At 33.3% G+C, this 19,090-nt stretch overlaps 1 protein-coding gene across 1 annotated transcript in view; it reads left to right on the top strand.

Moving 5' to 3' along the window:
- Prp31 (pre-mRNA processing factor 31) overlaps positions 1-19,090 on the top strand; it is a 41,483-nt gene that overhangs the window by 3,178 nt on the left and 19,215 nt on the right. Inside the window, exons 6-8 of the mRNA XM_088256973.1 lie at positions 690-874; positions 1,145-1,285; positions 2,026-2,175. Coding sequence (XP_088113099.1) covers positions 690-874; positions 1,145-1,285; positions 2,026-2,175 — 476 coding nt within the window. The remainder of the gene's footprint in view (positions 1-689; positions 875-1,144; positions 1,286-2,025; positions 2,176-19,090) is intronic.

Here is a 19,090-nt window from a genome sequence, read left to right as displayed (position 1 = left end):
CGTGGAAACAGCCAGAGTATGGAACGAATTGTCTCTTCATGTGGAAAATAAACCGTCTCTGATGACCTTCAAGAACCGCTTGAAACATCTTTTTTGCACTAATGTACAACCATTATCTGCCCACTAATTTCAATCAGGTGTATAAGATACAAACTTTGACCAGTATTAACTAGTATGTTTCTGATTGGTTGGAAGATATTAGTTTTTAGCAATATTTTGCCAGTGAACATTGGTTCTGTACAATAATTTGAACAAACGAATTGATTTACAACATTTTTAGTGTGTCCAAATACTTGTTCACAAATCGTATTTGGATTACTTGTTCCAAATACTTGCTCACAAATTTGGATTTGGACCTCACATACAAATGAAAGGGTTTCTGCTTAGTAAGAGCTATCCTCATTTCGCCATAGATGTTGTTTGAGTGTGTTTCCAGTTTGAATAATATATCTAGAAGTTTCAAGAATTTAAGTATTATGGTTGTCAATCGTGGTGAGAATTGGTGAATGTTACACGTGTGTAAAGTGATCACTGAAACCAGCCTATGACAGTCGTGAGCCCTGTAAATTCCCATACTTCCATATTTTTCTTCATCTTTGTTGAGATAAAGAAAAGTATGGAAGTAAGGGAATTTACAGGTATTTTGTAAAATAATGTAAGTAAATTAATGTTTTTATGAATTATTTCAGGAGCATCTACAGCAGCAAAAATGATGGGTGTCGCTGGAGGTCTAACCAAGTTATCAAAGATGCCCGCTTGCAATGTGTTATCTCTAGGACAGCAAAAGAAAACCCTCTCTGGATTCTCTAAAGTGGCCACTCTACCGCACACAGGATTTGTCTTCTACTCCGACATTGTTCAAGACACCCTGCCAGTATGTTTTTTTCACTTTGCATGCAGCATGAATAATGTAATATTAACACTATGCCTCCGGTGATTCCCTGTTGGTATCCCGCGAACACTATCAAGCTATTGGCTGTGATACCACGTTGGTGTCATGCGTAAAAATATCGACATATGCTGGTGTCATCATGCTGTTATCGTACTTAAAACTATTGGGAAATGCTGGTGACACCACGTCAAATATTCAGATCGTCAGATATTATGTGATGGAGTAAGAAATGTACACATTTTTTTTTCACAGGAGTTAAGAAGGAAAGCGGCTCGTTTAGTTTCTACAAAGGCGACATTGGCAGCCCGAGTGGACGCATGTCACGAGAGCGTAGACGGAAAAATAGGAAAGAGACTAAGAGAAGAGATAGAGAAAAAGCTCGATAAACTACAGGTTAATAGAGTTATTTATTCTTAACCACACTTGTGTCAATTTAAATCAATTTGATGAGATAGAAAATAAACATGATTGATTTCTTTTTCTTTTTTTATTCCTTATTTGCAGCTGACGGTGAATAGCATATATTGAATGAAGCAGTTTTGTGTTGAGTGTAAATTAAATCATATCAAATAATGCTCAGTCTTACATTAAATTGCTGCTAGTTGAAAGACGGGATCTTAACGATCCATTCATTGCGTGACCAGATCCTAATTTTTAGTGAATCTTGTTAACTAAAGGTCCATTTACTGATTTACTGAATCACAGATTCATTAATTCAGTGATTCACTGATTCATGGATTCACTCATAAATTGTTAACCGAGTAGCTTTAAAAAGGTCACTAGGAAATTTCATAGTAAAAAGTAAGGTTTGATGATAGCGAAATCTCTCGACGACCTTTTTTTATAACAATTTATCTGTAAATCTATGTGTCAGTGAGTCTTTGATTATTCCGATCTTAGTGAATGGATAGCAATTTCATTGTTGGGATCTTTTGAATTCCTGGATCACTATCATTATCATTTATCAGAATGATTTAATTGTTTCTGATTTAAAAGAGAATTAAAATTAAATGATCCCTTTAATTCAGAATAATAATGAACAATATATAATAAGTAAAAAAATAAAACACAGGTGATGAAGTTTTCATGGTCAATTAAGGTCTTAGTTTACTTATTATGAATATTTTGTTTAGGAACCACCTCCCGTGAAGTTTGTGAAGCCACTCCCTAAACCCATTGAGCAGAGCCGGAAGAAGCGTGGAGGAAAGAGAGTCCGGAAGATGAAGGAGAGATACGCTATGACTGAATTCCGCAAGAATGCCAACAGGCTGAATTTCGGAGATGTAAGTGCACACAAACATTGTTATCATATTTTAATGATTATTATCTTTACATGTAATTAAATATTGTATTGATAAGTGGTATCATCATATAGGTACAGTGTGGTGACCAATAGCAGTATATCATTTTTGGTAAATTTCTCAGTCTGTTAAACAGAAAAGAAAAAAAAGTGCACATTCGTAATGTTTAATTTATCTATAAACAACAATGCAATTAGAAAAACATTGAAAATATTAAATGACAGCAGCACACTGTATGCCATGAGCAATTTTTAGCATTTATTGCGTTGCTCTTACGTTCAACAGATGGCACTGCTATTACGGTAAAAAAACTTTTTTTTGCAAAAAAAATTATCGAACTTTATATGAAACGTGTCAAATTTCAAAGCAATCTGGGTTTAACTTTAGGAGATTTGAGATTTTTAACAAACGCATATTTGTGTAAATTGAAAAAAAAATGGACCAATATTTTACATATCCTATTATTGTAATTTTTAAGATTTTAAGAAATTTTATTGATGATTTTTATTTTTATTAGTAACAGTATTATCAAATATATGTATTATTTTTCTTCTGGTTTCTGATTATTATTTAATTTGAGAGGAAATATATTCATGACAATTTAAAATCAATAGTTCCTACAATATTTGGCTAGGAGAGTGAAGTAATTATGTATCACCGAGATAACCTTAAAATACATTCACATAAAAGTTTTTTATACATACTTTAAATAACATTTTGTAATAAATTTAACTAATTATTTTATGTTTCAAGATAAAAACAATTATGCCGTTTTATTGTTTTTTTGTTGTTGTGATAAATATAACTAATATTTAACATGTATAACGTGAAAACCTTGACCACTATCACTTACTTAATTTTTGTTAAATCAGAAGATATTGTTCCATAAATGTGCTATAATGTACAAAAAGTTTAATTGTAGCAATGTTCGTTTACTCAAAATCATGAGTCTCCAAAAGTTATTTACCAATTGCTTTAAAATTTTGACACAATATTGCATTCAAATACGGGCATGTTTTCATATGTGACGGGTGTAAACAGCTTTTTTGACCGCAATGGCAGCTCCATCTCTTGAACTTTACAGCAATACACGCAATACTAAATATTGCTCATGGTGGAGAGCGTGCTTCTTGACAAATGCTGTATACTTTGATTATTTTTATTGCATCGCTGTTTCATGGACTATTCTTATTTTCAATGTTTCACAAGCATTGTGATTTAAAAAACAATATGTGTGCTTTTTTATTTTCTTTAATTTTCATTAACCTGAGCCACATCAACGCGTGGCTGGGCACAGCCAGTAATAAATAAAAATTAATTCACTACTCAACGGATGTAACTAACTGAATCAATGTAAAAAAGGCTTGTTTCAATGGTTTAAACATATATATCATCGCCAAAGTTATGACTGTTTTGTTTTCTATGAATTAGGAATTCTACAATGGTTTAAATTTTTTGTACATTTACACAATATACTTTAAATCATTCCGTTTCCTCAGAAAACACAATGAAAATTCAATATTTACTATTGATGTCATAATCTAACATAACTATGGAAACATTTTCATACCATAATATCAATAATAATTTTGGATATTTTATAAAGCGCCATTTTTTGTGAAATACTGCCTCAAGGGCGCTAGATCTATTTGAAGATAATATGTTTAAAATATACAAATACTTCTTATATACAAATCTACTGAGATTGCACAAAAGAGTCCTGGTTTCAGCCTAATGTATGGAAGTGAAGCGAAGGAAGCGAGTTGGCAAAAGAAGGATAAAAATAGATTGAATGCAGGTAGATGTTCAAATGGTGATATAAGGAAAGAATTCAATGCTGAGATGAACATCATCGATAAAATTAAGAATGATGTGTTGAGATGGTTTGGGCATATGAATCGGGTGACTGAAGAAAGAACAATTAAAAAAATTATGAAGCGAATGTGGTTGGTAATAGAAGCAGAGGAAGACCGATGAAAAACTTGAAAGTGGTTAGGTTAGGAGTCGGAATAATCGGCAGGTATGTATGTGGAGATGCATGAGTGTGGAAAGGGCGATTTTTTTTACAAAGACGTACGATGTGGAGTGGCGCTCTATTCTCTCTGCCTACCCTTGCGGAGAAGCGGTGTGATGGTTAGTCAGTTTAAACCTTTCTTCGCCGAACTATCCTGGGGACTAATCATGACGACCGGATAAGTTTTCAGGTATACGACTTACTAAACATCGTGCTCTCTTCTTCATACAACTATGTACTTGATGGGCATCTATCTCTTTTTTCGTACAATGTTGTAACATCCCTCTAGCGAACGTACTGAGAAATAACACTAATCCGTTCCATTACTGCGTACAAACATTGATCGAAATCGAATTGTCCTAAAGAAAGGTCTTAGGTGTCTTTCGGGGCATCTATCTCTTTTTCATACAATGTTTTATGTACGAAAAAAGATCACTCTAGCGGACAAATTGAGAAGCTGTTCCCGCCATTTTTCAGCGCGCGGAAAGCGAAAGACGAGGGAATCTCCTCCCGACGCCGCCGGTCAACATAATACGTTTTCATTAGCAGCCTCATTGTTCTATCGCGTAACATTTCGGCGATGATGGATGGCGTCTCCATTGTTCCCGGCCCGCGACTGTGAGAAACCATTTAGCATTCTGCACTTTCGTTTTCGCGGGCCGAGTTTATTGCACCGGACGGGGACCTTTGCCGGAGTTCCCAACGCTCGAATCTGCTGCATAACCTTACACGTTGATTGGTGTTTGTTATGTTACGTACACGCCATATCGTATATACAGAGTCATCGGAAAATAATGCCAACATTTAAAATAACTGTTATAGAAAAAACTGTTTGAGGTAATTCAATGATTTTGATCTTGAAATAAGCGGAAAAAGATTTTTTTTCGATGTGTGCACAAACATTTCAGGAGTAACTGTTAAGATAGCGGCAGAAATTCGCTCCCGCAGGTCATCGAAATCCCGAATCTTTTCTGAGTACACAATGTTTTTTATGTCTTCTTACCCTTATCCGTACCCAATGGTGCATAGGGCACTGCATCGTATTGACGCAGTGTTAACTTGATCTTGTTATTTTTCTTCCTAGCTACATCCCAGCTTATTGTCCTTGTAGACTTCTTTGGTCAGCTCTCCTCGTCCGCAGGTTATATGTCCTTCTGTCCTGGATAACGTCACCTAGGCCATGCCTTCGAATCATGTTATCTTTCTGCATCACCCATGAATTCCTTGGTCTTCCTCTAGATAACTTTCGAGGAAGATCCATTTCTATTGCCTGCTTAACTACATGTTCGGGTTCTCTGCGTCCTATACTCCCATACCCATATGTTATCTTGATCTTGTTACTTACATGAAGGCAAGATGATCACTCCTGCGCTTCTGATACCAGTCCAGGGTTATATTGAACAAATATTACTGTGTAAAAATCACTAATATTTATTTTCAACCACCCCCTGGGAATCGAACCCGGGACCTCCAGCACGGTAGCTAAACACGCTAACCATTACGCCACGGAAGCGGACACATGCGGACGGTTTTTAATTTACCCCAGAAAAAGAAATGCAAAGAGACTTGAAGGCAAGACAATGGGGTCTCCTCTACAGTCCAGCCGTTAAGAAAGCGTGCGTTCAATGCACCGCGTTCTTTGCGTGCGCTTATCGAGGTCGCGCCACCTTCGAAACAGAACTTACGTTCATCAGCTAGCGTTCAGTGACAGGATTACCCATTTTACATAAAGGGTTTCGGTGCTAATTCTTTTTAAAATGTTGGCATTATTTTTCGATGACCTGTATATAACGTGAATAAATTATCGCGATTGTTTGTTATTATTTAGAAGGCGCACCTTGCCACGAGGAATTTTAGCGATATTTAGCCGGTTGCAACAATGTTTCATTATGTCCTTGACTATGTATTGTATCATTAGATAGCCACTCCATTTCGTGTTTTTACTTTCTCGCATTTATTGATCTTAACAGAATAAAAGATGAAGATATTAGAAAGGAATGTAAGGCTGAACTATGGATAGTTAAATATATTACGAAAAGTTTTTTAATGTGGTATGGACAAAAAAAAAGGCAGATGTGAACGGGAGAACAAAACGAGGACGGTCAGAAGAGACTGGGCACAACCAGGTCAATCAGAACCTGAAATCTGGTGGGGTCAAAAGTCTACGTAATCGGAGGGCGTGTATGACTAGATGTACGGACGTGATGAGGTAGGCGTGTACATATGTATATCAGGACGGAAGAGTGTGGTGTTCCAACCTATCTGCTTACCCCTGCCGAGAAACGGCATGATGGCAATAGTAGTAGTATAGAAAATTATTATTCTAATATTTGGTTCATGGTCTTATTTTTTAAGGCGGGATAATTGATAGCCCGCAACTTAATTTTCTTTAAATCTAAGTAACATTTAACGTAATTGAATTTTTTGTTTAAAACACTTTTTGTTTTTGTTTTGAAAAAATAAGTTTTTCTTCGAAAGAAATATATGGTTTTGAAAAGAAAAGAGTTATTGAAAGAAAGGTAAAAACAAAAAACGCGCGAACGACATGTGTGACTTCCCACGCAGCCGGTCGCGTACTGAATCGTAAATTTGAGAGTACACCCTTAATAGTTGTAGTTATGTATGTATGTACATAAATTCGGTCCAGTTTTGCATTCGAGAAGCGTATTGCTGCAATAATAGCCCCCTGTCTAGGCGGTGTCTGATGTCTGATGTGCCATCATTATCTTCTATTCACCGGCGTCTGAATCATATCCCAATTACCGCGTGAATGGTAAATGGTACTATCATAATAAGTAATTCATTTTATCAAGGCACCTGCTACGTCACTGATCTTTAGCACGCAATGGCAGTCGCGAAACATCGAATTTTGATCGAAACTTATACAAAATAATACACTTTTGTATTTTTACTATTTTAATTTCACTTGCTAAATACCAATTTTTCTTAACATATCGCTCACTCCTTTCAAGAACGTCATAAATCAAAAAACTTGATTTTTCAGGAGAACGTTTTTAAAGTTTAAAAATAGAATACAATGTGTTAAAAATAAATATCAAGCCACTTATTGAACTTTTTACTGTGCAACAGATCTTTTTAAGTAAAACGTGATGGTTTTTTCTCCATTTGAAAAATATTTAGTTTATTTAAAAAAATAATTAAACAATATCTTTTCTTCAAAATGCAAAAACAACACTTTCTGCCCTGGAGCGGGTAAACATTAAGTTAAAAATATGCCTCTTTTGCTGGGATATAGTACATTTTCTGGGCATTCCGAAAACATGCACAACTGAAAATTGACGAATTTTGATTTATGACGTTCTTGAAAGGAGTGAGCGATATATTGTGACACGAATTTCGATGCATTCCGCATCAATTTCAAACACCGCATTGTGTCAATATCCTCATTTATAAATCTAGGTTTCTCCACTCACGAGTTACTTTTTACATTTGGACATCTCGATATAGATGAAGAAGATATGGAAATCAGGGTATTTTACAGGGTGGTCGTCAATAATGCGTAGAATGGTAAGTGTTACACGTGTATGCAGTGATCCATTAAATCAGCATATTTAATACAGGTCGCAAGCCCTGTAAAATATCTAGACATCCATATTCTTCTTTATTGAGATGTCAAAATATAAAAATGAATAGATTTTTACAATCACCGCATTTACGAAATGAAATTTAACAAAAAAGATGGATATTACCACAAAGTGACTGCCGAATCAATTTATGAAACAAAATTATATGTTTTTAATTTTATTCGTCATAATATGGGTGCAGTTTTACGACTTTTATGTACTATATTTATAATGTACTAGGTACTGTACCCAGCCGCGCGTTATTGTGGCTCAGTCTGGTTAAAAGGAAAAGAAAGAAAAGTGATAGCACACATTTCTATCATAATTTCATAATGCTTGTGGGTAAACAGTATTTCAGCAGCTGTCAAGAAACATGCTGTGCGCCATAAGTAATGTTTAGTTTGAGTGTATATTGATATTACTTTCAACAGATGACGCTGCAATTGCGGTCAAACATTTTATTTTATTGTACCTTAGCCGCACCTAATGGTGCATAGGGCACTGCATCGTATTCGTGCGGTGTTATCTTGATCGTTACTTACATGAAGGCAAAGTGATCACTCCTGCGCTTCAGGGACCAGTCCAGAGTAATATGAAATAAATATTATAGTATAAAATCACTAATATTTATTTTCTACCCGCCTGGGAATCGAACCCGGAACCTCCAGCACGGTAACTAAACACGCTTACGATTACACCACAGAGTACCTATGACATGTAAAAACATAAACGCATGTTTTTACCTGTCGTGGGTACCACATGAAGTCACGCGCGTATACGAATGTTACGTTGCGTTAGAAATTTCAGAGCAATCAGGAAATACCTTCGAAACCCTTGAGATGATTTTTCATAAAAACGTTGTTATATAAATAGGCTATTATTATTATTATTAAGATTTTAAATTTTAAATTAAATAATATTAACATTTTTATTAATATACGTAGATAATCGTATTTAAGTTTATAGATTCATAAATAAATAAATAGTAAGTAGACTAACTACTCAATTAAATTACTCAGTACTTAATAAAAATTGTTTTCAATTCTTGTTTTTTTCTTATCATTTGTAAGTAGGTACATTATTTTACTATTATTTTAAGCACGTTTCTAGAAAGGCCGATTCGATTAACATAATTAATTGTTCTTTTAATTCTAGTAAAAGCAAAAGTTTTTAATTTTTGCGGCATTAACATATTTGATTGGAATCTCTTTAGATCATAATGGAGTAGCGATAGGTATTCCCAAAGTATACACATTCACACGAGAGTTGTACACATCATATCTCTATATTCGTAACATAATGGATGGGATGTGTCTGATATGAGTCGCTTTTCGGAAACTTTCAGTTTCGGAATTCAGCTGTTGGAAAAGTGAATCTGTAAAATGCACTTTCATCTGAAAAAATACAATACTATTTTTCATTATTATTTTTTGACATCTCCACAAAGATGATGAAGAATATGGAAGTCTGGGCATTTACGGGGATTATGACCGCCATACGCTGGTTTAAGTGATCACTTTACACACGTGTAACATTCACCAATTCTACCTCTAATTTTTTGTTATCATCAAACAAATTGTATTGTTTACAACGTTTTGAGTGTGTCCACATACTTGTTCACAAATCTGGATTATCTGCAGTTAGGAGTTATTTTTCATATTATTTCTTGACATCTCAACATGATGAAGAATCAGGTATGTGAATTTAATCCAAGATTCGGACCTCACATGCAAATGAAAGAATTTCTGCTCAATAAACAGCTTGCCTCGTCCCACCATAGATATCTGTCGTGTAGTCTATCGAGTTGTGTTGTAAGAACTGGGCATCGAATTAATCAATATATCTAGAAGTTCCAATAATTTGAATATTGTGGTTTTCAATCATGGGTAGAATCGGTGAATGTTACACGTGTGTAAAGTGATCACTTAAAACCAGCCTACGACGGTCGAAAACCCCGTAAATGCCCAGACTTTCATATTCTTTCTCATCTATGTTGAGACGTAAAAAATAATATAGATGTTTTTTGATTGATTATCTCTATTTTTACTAGTGTATTTGTTTTGCTACTTGCCTGTAATGGAGACTGTTTTCATAGTTCATTTCGACATGCCCTAAGTGCTCTGACTACATTGTTGTCAATTTTGAGATATTTGGTGTGTTTTATCAACTGACCGTTATCTACATATAAACAACAACAAAAAATATATAAAATAAATTACGCCTAGTTTTCAGGCGTATAAGACGCTATCTACATCGAATTTTCGAAATAAACTGAACTCCTAAAACACCAACTACGTAATTTTGACAAAGCATAAGGTTTTAAAACGATTGAATGCATTATTTTATCGTGTTTTTGAATGCATAATACTAGTTTAAAATTTCAGATAAAACCGTTAATCAATAAAGAAAATACATTGAAAAAAATCTTCTAAGCTCTCTCCTGTAAAGTAACAGATTTGCAGATAGAGTACTTTACGTAGGGGCTGTCGATTTAGTATGTTTGATTCACACGAATCAATATTAAAAATCTCAACAAAAAAACAGTAATTAGGTTTATGTGTTGTTTAAATTAAACTCGTAAATTAATTCAATAAACTGACAGCTAATTTGATTGATTATCCATACACACAGTTTATTATTTATCCATTTATAAAACGTTCACTTTTATGGTTCATTCGTTACATTTCATTCATTCGTGCCGTTTGCAAGTCAAGGTTTATTTCTTGATATCTATAAATAGTGTGCTATTACTATTTTTTGTTCCCACATTTCTGTATCCAAATTACACAAGCTTGTACGAGCACGTGTATGCGACCCCGAGTGACCTAGCCGTTGTTGGTATCCTCAATTATAAAAATAATACAGTAAAACCTTGATATATCGGACTGATTGGGGGGAGGGTGTGCCCGTTAAAACCGAAAGACCGTTTTATTAAAATAAGTTTAAAATAAATTAAAACACTTTTTTCTCGCCAATTTACGAGTACGCGACCGGCTGCGTGAGAAGCCAGACATGTTGTTCGCGCTTAATTTTTTTTATTATTATTATTTTCTAGAAAAACTTTTTCAATGCAAAAATAGTGTTTTAAGAAAAAAATAAATTACGTAAAATGTTACCTGGATTTAGAGAAAAATTAGTTGCGATTTAACGAATGCTGGGCCTTAAGAAAAAAATGGATAAATATCACGATGTGTGATTATTGGCTAATAAATTAATATGACTAATCATAAGACTATCTATCGGTAGCATTCTTATTGAAATATGTAGAGAAATAAGGGATATATGAAGGTTTAAACTTTACATATTTTTATAAAACGAAAAACGTGCGTTCGCATACTTCATAAAATTTCCGTCATCGAACGTTTTATGATGTCATGTGGTTTATAGAGCTGTAATAGTAGTAGTGTGAATTGTTTGTTTACCACTACACTACCATTTGTGTTATACAAATATGAGGGGAGGGTGGACCATAGACATCAACAAATAGAGCCGCCAATAATTTAGCAATGTTACCAATATTAAAATAACTCCATCGTTTTTGTGACGCCATTCATTGCCAACTCATGAAAACAACGTTTTTTCGAAGGCGAATTTTCGAAAAGAAAATGATGAATGAAAATATGAATTATATCGGCTGTTATAAACACAAAACGAGTCTAATACAATAATTTATAGACTGAGATCCATTGTGTCAAATGTCACCTGGATTTAGAGAAAATTAAGTTTCGATTTATCGAATTCTAATTTATCCTTCGGTTATGATTTATTCATAATCGTTCTTATGGTCGTCTTCTTCCTCAATTAATATTTCTGATAACGGTTGCCGGAAGATTGTACTTTGTAGGAATGGCAAACGTGAATGCTGTTCGTGAATGAGTTTGTAATGTATTAATTTATTTAATTACACGGCGTTGATTCAAAGTCGCCGTAAGTTTCTTCTACCACTTCCATACCTTTTCCAGCTTACTTAATTACCCTAGACCACGGGACTTGTTTTAATGTACCATTCGGGATTATCGTAAAATATACGACGATAAGAAATTCACGTTTTCCCAAAAACGTTTATTAAAAATATTATTTTTGTCCGGTTCCGTAGTATAATGGTCAGCCCGCTGGACTACCGTACTGAAAGTCGATTCCCAAGGGGGTCTAATAAATATACGTGTTTTTTTCACTCTAATATTTATTTAATATTACCTTGGACTGGTACCTAAAGCGGAGGGCTGATCACCTTTCCCTCATGTTTACGATCAAGATAACACTGCGTTTATATGATGTAGTGCCCTATGCACCATTGTAGTGCTGATAAGGGTTTAAAAATACATTAAAATAACAATTGCAACATGTTTTTCGATTTTTTTTTTATAAAATAAAAAATTAAGATACATGCTAGTTGTCACTAATTTTCTTAACTTTTTCTTAATTTTTTTTTCTCGGTGCTCCCCACAGATTGGATGTCCGTCGTAAATTATACGATTGTCCCGTAATCTAGGGTTAATATTATTATGCTGCTCCTAGATTAGCGGGCTTGTTGAAACTTTATGAAAAGTGAGAGAGGATGGGATAAGAAATGTGATCGTAGAGAATGGGATAAGAAGCAGGTGAAAGAAAGTGTTGCGGGAGGAGATCGTGCAATGTTTTTATATAAAACAGATTTTGACTGCAATGGTAGCTCCATCTGTTGAATGCAATAGCAACTCATGCCATACTCAACATTGTTCATGCCCAACTGCGTGCTTATTAATTGTGTATTTTAATGTGTGTATTTAATTTTTTTTTATTTAACCGAACTGAGCCACACTGTTAGTGTTATCAGTATTTTTAATTAAAAACTATCCAAATAAATTACTTGAACCTATTTTAAATAATTAATATCATTAGATACAGACATTTGCATATTTTCATCTCCAAAAATACAAAAAATAAAATACGTTTTCACTACACCAATATATAAAATCACGTTACTTTTTTCTGCCGCTGTGAAATAGCATTTGTCGAAAGTGAGATGTTTGCTGTGCAGCCGGTCATATGTGAAATTATGCCATTTGTTTCGGATTTCGTTCATTTAAAAAAAAAAACGTAAATTAAAATTCGTAGATTTATGAGTGGAAAGAGACTAGCGGTTTGAATAAATTTGAAAGACTTGCATCATTGGTACGTATTTTGTATGTATGTTCGATGGTAAAATAACAAGAGAAAACTTTGCTTGAACGAAGCAACATTTGATCGAGTCATTTTGAGTGTGTCCAAATACTTGTTCACAAATCTGTCTGATTATCTCCAATTATAGGAGTTGATTTTCATATTTTTTTTCGACATCTCGTCAAAGATGAAGAAGAATATGGAAGTCTGGGCATTTACGGGGCTGACGACTGTCATAGGCTGGTTTAAGTGATCACTTTACACACGTGTAACATTCACCAATTCTACCCATTATTGACAACCACACTACTTAAATTCTTGGAAGTTCTATATATATATATATATATATATATATATATATATATATATATATATATATATATATATATATATATATATATATATATATATATATATATATATATATATATATATATATATATATATATATATATATATATATATATATATATATATATATATATATATATATATATATATATATATATATATATATATATATATATATATATATATATATATACATATATATATATATATATATATATATATATATATATATATATATACATATATACATATATATATATATATATATATATATATATATATATATATATATATATATATATATATATATATATATATACATATATATATATATATATATATATATATATATATATATATACATATATATATATATATATATATATATATATATATATATATATATATATATATATATATATATATATATATATATATATATATATATATATATATATATATGTGTGTGAAACAATTCAGAAACATTGTTCTTGAATCACTAGAACTTCACTAGAGACATCTATTGATGAGATAAAAAGAAGCTTTTTATTGATGGTGGAACTGTATTCTATATAATAAATTTTAATGTTATTTTATTATATAAAGTTGACTAGATAAATAACACCAAATATTATACTATATAGTGACACGTGTTTCGATGTATTCAAATAGATTTTGCAAATAAATTTAACAGTGCATTTTTGGTAATGCAATATATCGAATGACATACCGTGAACAATATGGCATTAACATACATTTTTAGCCGTTTTTGCACAATGTTATCGAGAATATTAAACGAGTTTTGTACACTGAATTACCCATGTAAATTACGGGCGTTACACAATTTGGCGTAATATTATCCACAAATATTAGCTTCTATTATACAAGCCCATCGCGTCGCACGACTCGCGATCTCTTTGATCTCCGGCCGAAAAATCCACTTTATCATCTTTGTCTCATTGAGCTGTCACTCTCGGGAGATCCGAAAGCTTCATGGAGCTCTCCTCTCCATACATTCACCACCAGAAGCTGGCGAACTCTTGCCCGGCCTTTGTATAGTGCGGGGATCGCGAACCTTTTTGAGCCTGAGTGCCAATATTTTTATTTATTTTTTAAATATAATATGTCGCGTGCCACGTGCCATGGAAATGAAAATGCATAAGTAACTTCAGGTTTTTAATATAAACAAAGCATGTATAAAAACAAAAAATTAATAGAACCCTTAAAATTTCATTACCAGTTAGATTTTATTACAAAAATCGCATTGGGGGACTAGCACCGTGCGGGATGTATCAAACAATGCGATCTATATTTATACATGAAAGTCGTCATATCCGAACAAAATACACATGGCTATTTAAATACGTTTTGAATTTATGTTATATTATTTCTGAAACTTTTTGGATTTTTTTTGTAAAATCTCTTTGTTTTTTCTCTTCATTCAAAATCGTCTCGCGTGCCATAGGTTCGCCATCCCTGATATAGTTGCTTCCAATGGGTCATCGCACTATCGCTTGACACGGTGATCGTCTTTTTTGGTCTGCCAAATATCCGGACCTCTTGTTTCTTCTTAAGGTAGGTTTCAACTCAACCCGAGCACTCTCCATTCCTTTCCGTCTAACCTTTCTTTACACCGGTGCTGAGATATCTAACCCTTTGGCTACTGATGGTGCGTATGGCACTGTATCATATAAACGCAGTGTTATTTTATGATCGCTAACATATGAAGGAAAGGTGATCAACCTTCCGCTTCAGGTAATATTAAGTAAATATAAAAAAAAATATTAAAAAAAAAAAACCCTTATCCGCACCCCAATGGTGCATAGGGCACTGCGTTATATAAACGCAGTGTTATCTTGATCGTTTACACATGAAGGAAAGGTGATCAGCCCTCCGCTTCAGGTACCAGTCCAGGGTAATATTGAATAAATATGACAGTGAAAAAATCACTAATATTTATTTTACCCCCCTTGGGAATCGAACCCGGGACCTCCAGAACGGTAGCCGAGCGTGCTGACCATTACACTATGGAGACGGACAAATACTTGAGTGTAAAATCATATATATTTATTTTCACTCCCCTCCTGGAAATTGAACCCGGAGCGGTACATTTAAATCCAGATAAAAGTTTTCCACTTGCGTTTTCTTCATATATTACATATATACGAATTAAGTACTATCCTAACCAACTAACCATCACGCCATTGGCTAAGAGAATAGAACGCCGAACGCCACGCCACACCACTTTGTCTTTTTAAATATTCTTCGCCTCTTCCACGCACAGGAATCTCCTCATACACACCCACCAATTATATCACCTCCTAACCTGACCGCTTTCATTTATATGGTATACATGATCGTGACAAGTTTTTCTTGGTCTTCCTCTGCTCCTTTTTCCAGCTACATTCGCCTCATATTTTTTTACCGTTCTTCGTTCCTCACTCGTTCGTTCCATGCGTACAAACCATGCCAACACACTTATTTTTTTTCTGTAAGTTTGACGGTCCTGCTGGTTTAAATTAATTAAAATGAAACATCATTATCTTACCTTAGAACCCTAACTGCCCATCTCCTTCTCCCCTGACCCCTCCTCTCTTTCTTAAACTTGCTACCTGATTCTACCTGAATCCTAGAATACTTTTTTGTCTAATTGTTAATAATTGTTTTTTTAGTTTTTTTGATAAAATCTATTACATCAGACAATAATATGTATTAACTTTTAAAAACGTCTGAGACATTACTATCTGTCATTAGAATCCTAACTGTCGATCAAACCTCCTCCCTCTACCTCCTTCCCTAAACTCCCTTCTTCCTTTGCCCTCCTTATTATCGTCTTTTGTAAATTTATGTTTCTTTTTAAATGTCAATTTGTAATTTATGTTTTTTAAATGTTCAAGTACTATCTGCCCACTGATTGCAAACGGCCATATATGGTATCAAACGTTTTGATCAATATCACTAGTCCGTCTTTGGTCGGTTGGAAGATATTGCTTTTTAGCAATAAGACCGCCAATGTACTTTTTATTTTCTGTACATGAAGTTTAAAATAAATAAATAAATAAATTGATCTTTCTCATAGATTTTGAGTTGTATCCGGCAACATTTTGTGTGAGTGAGTTTTTATTAGGGATTAAAGATATCACGGAATTGCTTCTTGTGATATTTTTTGTTCGCTACAATTATGATCGGTGTTCATTATATGCACAGTGGATGGAGATCAACAGCCTCATTTGAACTTATTTGCTATACTCGCAATTCAAATATCGCTCTAGCTCTTGTCATGTGTCCCGTTATAGATAAAGTTATTCGATCAATTTTCTGCACGGAACTTGGTACTTTTAGAGTGTTTCTTTGAAACGTTTTATTTTAATATTGTTACTTTACCGCAATAAAACATCCGAATTTTTATGTTTTTATCCGATCCAAGCTGAATTCAGATTATGCAATATTTAGACGTAGACTTAGAACAACACACACACGCTCATATATATATAGGTACTCGTAAATGAATGTCATGTCGCTCACTCCTTTCAAGAACGTCATAAATCAAAAAACATGATTTTTCAGGAGAACGTTTTTAAAGTTTAAAAATATAATACAATGTATTAAAAATGAATATCAAGCCACTTATTAAACTTTTTACTGTGCAACAGATCTTTTTAGGTAAAACCTGATGGTTTTTTCTCGATTTGAAAAATATTAAGTTTATTAAAAAAAAATAATTTAACAATACGCTTTCTTCAAAATGCAAAAACAATACTTTCTGCCCTGTAGCGGGTAAATATTATGTTAAAAATATGCCGCTTTTGCTCGGATATAGTACATTTTCTGGGCATTCCGAAAACATGCACAACTAAAAATTTTCGATTTTTGATTTATGACGTTCTTGAAAGGAGTGAGCGATGTGTTCTAACTATCGTATGTTTCTATGTTTTGTTCTTTAATCTTTCCTTTTTCCCCTCTTCCTCCTTTCGTCCCTCTTCCAGGTATTTTCACAAATTTACAAATCTGGAATTTTGTAATTGAAATAGTACAAGTACTTATTATGTAATACTCGTTTAAGTGAATGACTTGACGTAACTGTTCTCTTAAATTCCCCCCAAATTAACTAAAATAAAAATAAAACTATAAATAATTAAATAACATATCAAAGCTAAGTATAAAAGAGCTGTTGATAATTGGATAATGGAGGTGGGTAAATTAGAAATACATAGTATCATTCGGCCCTGTCATCCATGATTGCATGACTCATGATAGACAAGTTACTAATCAAGCTTTATAAAAAAAAAAAAATGTGTTCGTCACGGAAAAACTCGTTGACGATATATTATTGTAAATTTTAAATTTTAAACGTGTGTATATGATAGTTTGAAAAAAATGTATTTAATTAGTCTGACGTCAATGGTGTCAAACATTTATGCTCGTTGTGTTTATGTCTTTCAATAATGGTGTATGTTTATTAAAAATGGGCGATCGATTTATGAAACTGAATAACGTCTTCTTTAAAATAAGTGATTACTTAATTCAGTTTTTAGAAACGATTATTTGAAGCTAATCACGCTAATCGGTGCACAAATTTGGTTACGGATTGCGTATTTCCAGTTTCTAACATATTTGACAATTTGACATCAAAATCAAAAAGAAAATTTATGAATTAATTTTTAAATCAAACACAGATTTTTTTGAGTCTACTAAGTTGTATTTTGTCCGCCTCCGTAGTGTAATGGTCAGCACGCTTGGCTACCGTTCTGGAGGTCCCGGGTTCGATTCCCAAGAGGCGTAAAATAAATATAAGTGATTTTTTCACTGGAATATTTATTCAATATTACCATGGACTGGTACCTGAAGCAGAGGGCTGATCACCCTTCCTTCATGTGTAAACGATCAAGATAACACTGCGTTTATATGACACAGTGCCCTATGCACCATTGGGGTGCGGATAAGGGTTTTATTATTATTATTAAGTTGTATTTTATTAAAAACACATAAAAAATTATTTTGTGACAATTGTTTCGCCTAGTTATGGCATTTTCCAGCGAATGTGAAGATTAAATGGACTAACGATCCTTTTGTAACTATACAATTCTAGGTACTTATGTGACGATATAAATTTTTATGTGTTTTCAATAAAATACAACTTAGTAGACGTAAAAAATCTGTGTTTGATTTAAAAATTAATTCATAAATTAAAATGGAGTTCTACAAATTAAACGCCAAATCAATAAATAAACAAAACGAAATCCGAGAAAAAGTAACAAATACCATCCCAATGATGCAACTAAAAAAGTAGCCGTTACCCATTAGTCACATCTCTTATATTGATATTGTAACTTGATTAGAAGTCATCAAACTCCAGATTTTCTTCATCTTATTTCGTGATTGCTATTCTAGCCATTTAGTAGTACACACTAGATCACGCACCGTTGTTTTTACACCGCCAGGCTGTCTTTATAAATAATATCCAAGGTAATGTGCTTATTAACGACTTACAAAATAATAAAAAATACCGCACTACTCCCGTATAATATATATTATATAATAAAAAAGTCATTGTGATTCTGTTACAAGTTTGACCGTTTAACGAAAATTTTATGCAAAAAAAATATTCTCAAAAAAGAAACTCAACGATTGCGCAGATTTTCACTCGGGTATCATCTTCTCGCCCGTTTAAAATCATTATTTTATGAAATAAATAACAACCTATCGGGTTGAAAAGCGGGAACAAAAGCAACAAGACTCTTATCGACAGTTAGAAGATAATTAGAAAAAAAATTACACATTCTGAGTGGTTTTTCATAAAACAACG

Source organism: Brachycentrus maculatus, unplaced genomic scaffold (genome assembly GCF_059751285.1).
Source record: "Brachycentrus maculatus isolate JH-2025_06_01 unplaced genomic scaffold, ASM5975128v1 h1tg000069l, whole genome shotgun sequence".
Taxonomy (NCBI): Eukaryota; Metazoa; Arthropoda; class Insecta; order Trichoptera; family Brachycentridae; genus Brachycentrus; species Brachycentrus maculatus.
This window is presented reverse-complemented; position numbering and strand designations above follow the sequence as displayed.